The 4,669-nt window shown below is 47.7% G+C and overlaps 1 protein-coding gene across 1 annotated transcript in view; it reads left to right on the forward strand.

The window, feature by feature from the left end:
- LOC106819463 overlaps window positions 1-4,669 on the forward strand; it is an 81,211-nt gene that overhangs the window by 17,767 nt on the left and 58,775 nt on the right. The window contains exons 3-5 of the mRNA XM_014824093.1: window positions 106-349; window positions 1,742-2,008; window positions 2,645-2,701. Of these exons, the coding sequence (XP_014679579.1) occupies window positions 106-349; window positions 1,742-2,008; window positions 2,645-2,701 (568 nt within the window). The remainder of the gene's footprint in view (window positions 1-105; window positions 350-1,741; window positions 2,009-2,644; window positions 2,702-4,669) is intronic.

Below are 4,669 nucleotides of genomic sequence, written 5' to 3' on the forward strand. Positions count from 1 at the left end.
TCTATCTACTACCTACTATCTACTATCTACTATCTACTATCTACTATCTACTATCTACTATCTACTATCTACTATCTACTATCTACACTCTACTATCTACTATAGATGCGCTGACGATCGAGTTGCTACAGGAGGCCGACGAGCGCAACAGCAACAAGTCGACGAGCACGCAGAACTCGTCCGTCTCGCTCAGCCAGAAGCTGCCCGTCGCTCACTACCTCAATCTGCTGCGCGGAGGCGACCCGACCGCTGTCACGTGCTGCACGAGCACGCAGACAGAGGGCGCCACCGGCGTGCAGCTCCTCTCCGTCACGACGCCGTCGGGCCAGACGACCACCACCGTGCTCAAGTACGCACGCACGCAGCTCGCGCACGCACGCAGCACGCGCACGCACGCACGCACGCACGAACGCGCGCAGCACGCACGTACGCACGCACGCACGTACGCACGTACGCACGTACGCACGCACGCACACACGGACACACGCGCGCACGCACAGACATTTCTTCGCGAGGTCATGGCTCTCAGTCAGCTAGCAAAGTTATAAAAGTATTATGTTGCACAGATTCTAATTTGATAAATGCAAATATAAAAACACATAAACATAGTTTATGTTTATTAACTCTTTATCTTAACAAGGTCATAGCTCTCAGTCAGCTAGCGCACAGTCATAGAGGTATTCCTATTCACAGTTAGCTAGAAAAGTTATGTACTCGCAGATGTATTCATTCATGAAGCCATAGCTCACATAGAAGTATCCCTATATTCAATCAGCTAGGCATGCCTCGTAAGAGTATCCCTTTTTCACAATTTGCTAGCAATGTCTTACAGACGTAGTTCTTCCCATATAGCTTGCATTTAGGGAGCAAGGCCACAGAGAATAGCGCATGCGCATAAAGTATTTATATGACCATATAGCTTATATCCAACTAACGAACCTAGCCTTGGAGATAGTTACCGTGTTATATTAATGTGTCTAGAACGTATAAATTATGTTGCACGGATGCTAATTCGAAAAAAGGCAAATATAAAGAACATATAAACGTAGTTTACGTTTATTAGCGCTTTATCTTAGCAATCGACCAGGCACGGTAAAAACGAATTATCGTTTGATGATACGCGTCTGTAAGCGTCCGCGTTCGGTCACACGCTGTAACTGATCGTCTACACTTCAGTAGATGTGATGCATAAATCAAACTATTTTTAATTATTATTATTTGATTATTATAATTATTATTGAATTCTTACATCCGTTGATACAAGTAGAGTAAGAGTGAAGTGATCAGGTAATGAACAAATGGGAACGTGCCCTGACTGATCGAGAAATCCAAATCAGCCCATAATCGCTGAAAAGCGAGTAACAACAATGCATGTAACAGCCAGTCTCATCTTTCCCGATTAAATTCGCTTGCGTTCCTGACCTATTGAACCTGTGACCTTAACCTGATTGAAAATTGACCTATGCGTCTGGCGTGAGTGATAGGCAGCTTGAGCCAATCATCGTCGCGATACGACGTTGTAAAACACAATGCTCATCAACGAAGTGTTACGAAATCGACCATTTGGCCGCAAAAGCACTGTATAAACGTGATCTAAACCGACCTAAACTTGACCGGCCTAGCAACAATATCCAAGGTAGGGCGTGGCTATCCAACTATCAGACGGATAGGGCGATCTCCCACTGCCTATTGCTCTCTTTTGAATACCATGTATCAATTACAAGTTTCTATCGTCGTGTAGGAACAGTCCGCAGCTCGGACGGAAGAAGGAGCAATCGCGGATCATCTTTCGCAGATCCAACACCACTGGATCTCTGTCGGCGGGAGCAGAGGTCGCCACCGACACTCAACTGCGTAGCAGGGCGCCGAGCTTCGTGGCGGCCATCTTGGGTGGCGGCCAACTTGGACGTCTCGACGAAAGCGAGGGGGAAGCCAATCAGAATGCGACTGCGCTCGCGGACGATACCGGTGTTGATGTAGATACAGATTCGAGTAAAGAAGTTGATAGGTACGTGAAAACGCGCGTTAAGTATCGGTCTGTCTCCCTCTTCCTTCTTCTTATTCTGTTTCTCTCTCTCTCTCTCTCTCTCTCTCTCTCTCTCTCTCTCTCTCTCTCTCTCGCTCGCTCTTTCTCTCTTTGTCGCTTTCGGTCGCTCGCTCTCTATCTCTCTCGCTCTCTCAATCTCTCTGCCTGTCTTTAATTCTCTCTCTTTCTCGCCCCCCTCTCTCTACCTTTTTCGCTTTCTGTCGATCTGTCTCTCTCTCTATCTCTATCTCTATCACCCTGTCTCTTTTTATCTCTTTCTCTCTGTTGTCTCTCTCCCCACCCATCTGTCTTTTTCAGCGCTCTCTCGCCATCTCCCCGTCTCTCTGTCTCTCTATCTCTCTTTCGTTTTGTCTCTTTCTCTCTCTGATCATAGCTAAGATAAGAAATGTTACATAGTGATTACAATTGAATAAATGAAATAACAAGAGGAACGTCTCATTATAATGTAATCAAAACTCTGGAATCCCTAATCCACACGAATCGAAAGATTTTTGCCTAATAGATACCTAACAATTGTGTCATCATTGTACCCGCCCCAATTCATCGGTAAACAGCTTTCGTTTTGACTGCGTTCATTTTCTCCTGCGTCTTTTACAGTGATACTGCAGTGAGCGCATCGGGGCTGGCCAGACAGCGATCAGACAGCTGTGAAAGGTACGTGTAACACTGCGGGCGCGACTGGTATTATGTTCTATTCTTACTTTCTTTATTTACTCTATCTCTAAGCAAGAGAAACTCCGGAACCGTCAGTACCGCAAGACTTTCCGTAGCAGTAAGGTCGGACCAAGTTTACGTGGAACAGTATTCCACTATGGGAAGAGAATGTATTCCGATTCGGCTAAGAGATGCAATACATTGCGCTTCATCCCTCCCTACACTAATCTTTGTGTCACGACTATTTATAAACAGTCCTGCTTATAAACGTGTCCGCTCACACATCTGGCGCGTCGATCGAAATACCTCCGCTGACGTCATCGAATAGCGCACCGCAGTTCCACGACATTCGATGCTAATGAGAACACATTAAACCGGAACGTGGTTTCACGTGAAAAATGAGGGGAACGAGGGAATCTCGATAATAAATGAATAAGAAACGCGTATGGAACGAGGAAATTTCGATAGCGAATCGTGATTAAGAAACGCGTGCTTCCCTGACAGCGTCTGCTGGCATACGCCTTACATCTAAAGATGACAGGCATGCTGATGAGTATCGCGCATAACCGCGTACCAGATCTGCAGCGATAATATTCCATGTACGCGAGAATAATCGATGGCTAGCAGAGACAGCGCTGGGTTGCCCTGGAGATCGGAAAAGCCGCCGGCGAAACGCAGGGAAAGTGAAAACGGAACTGTAGACTCTCATGTCAGAACTCATCCAAGAGGGGAAATAATTACTTTCACACGCAATGATATCTGAGAGCGAGCGAAGCGGACGTATATATATATATATATATATATGAAACGCAACGTTGTTTTAATTATAATTAATGAGAATCGTCGGCTATCGCGCCTGTCTGTCATTGAATCGGACTCCCTCCCGCACTCAAGGATAGTCGCTCGTTTAACTGGCACAGATATACACACCCACGCACGTGCGCGCCCTGCCATGTGCGCTTCGCACCCGGGCAGCTGTTTCCCTGATGACGCCACGAGCATGGCTTAGTAGTAGCCTTGGCTTGGCAGTATTAGTAGTATAGCAGCAGTGGTGGTGGTGGGTGGCGGTGGTGGTGGTACTAGCAGTAGTAGTAGTAGCAGCAGTAGCAGCAGCAGCATCAGTAGCAGCATCAGTAGCTGTAGCAGAAGCAGCAAGAGTAGCAACAGCATCACTAATATAATCATCATCATCATCATCATCATCATCATCATCATCATCACCATGATTATCATCATCATCAACGACATCATCAGTGGAACAGCAGAAGAAGAAGCAGTAGCAGCAGCAGCATAAGCAGGAGCAGCAGCAGCAGCAGCAGCAGTAGCAGTAGCAACAGAAGCAGCAGTAGCAGCAGCAGCAGCAGCATCACCAGTATCATCAGCATCATCATCAATATCATTAGCAGCAGCAGCAGCACCACCACCAGCCGCAGCATTAGCAGTAGCAGCACCACCAGCAGCAGCGGCAGGCCCTCTTCCTCCTCCCCCTCCCTCCTCCTCCTCCTCCTCCTCCCCCTCCCCCTCCTCCCTCTGCAGTCTGGCTGTACAGCATCACTCAGTTGCAGCTGATTGCCCCCACGGCAAGCAATCGCCCGCTCGGGGCAGCTGCATTTGTTTGTTTATCCGACAACTGGAGATGAATCCGGCGTGAAAAAAATCCGTGTAAACATTTGCCGCGCACTGCACGCACGCACGCACGCACGCACGCGCGCACGTGCGGCGACGCAGGTTTTGCACAAATGAGATCCTCGCTTGCTTGTGAGTGGCGAGGAAGAGAGAGAACAAGCGAGAGCAGAAGAGCAAGAGGAAACGACAGAAAAAGGGAAACAAGAGAGAGAGAGAGAGAGAGAGAGAGAGAGAGAGAGAGAGAGAGGAAGGAGAGAAGAGAGAGTAGTAATACGAGAGAAGAAGAGAGAGAGAGAGAGGAGGAGGAGAGTAGAGAGAGAGAAGAGAAGAAGAAGACACGAA

Source organism: Priapulus caudatus, unplaced genomic scaffold (genome assembly GCF_000485595.1).
Source record: "Priapulus caudatus unplaced genomic scaffold, Priapulus_caudatus-5.0.1 Scaffold39, whole genome shotgun sequence".
NCBI classification, from domain to species: domain Eukaryota; kingdom Metazoa; phylum Priapulida; class Priapulimorpha; order Priapulimorphida; family Priapulidae; genus Priapulus; species Priapulus caudatus.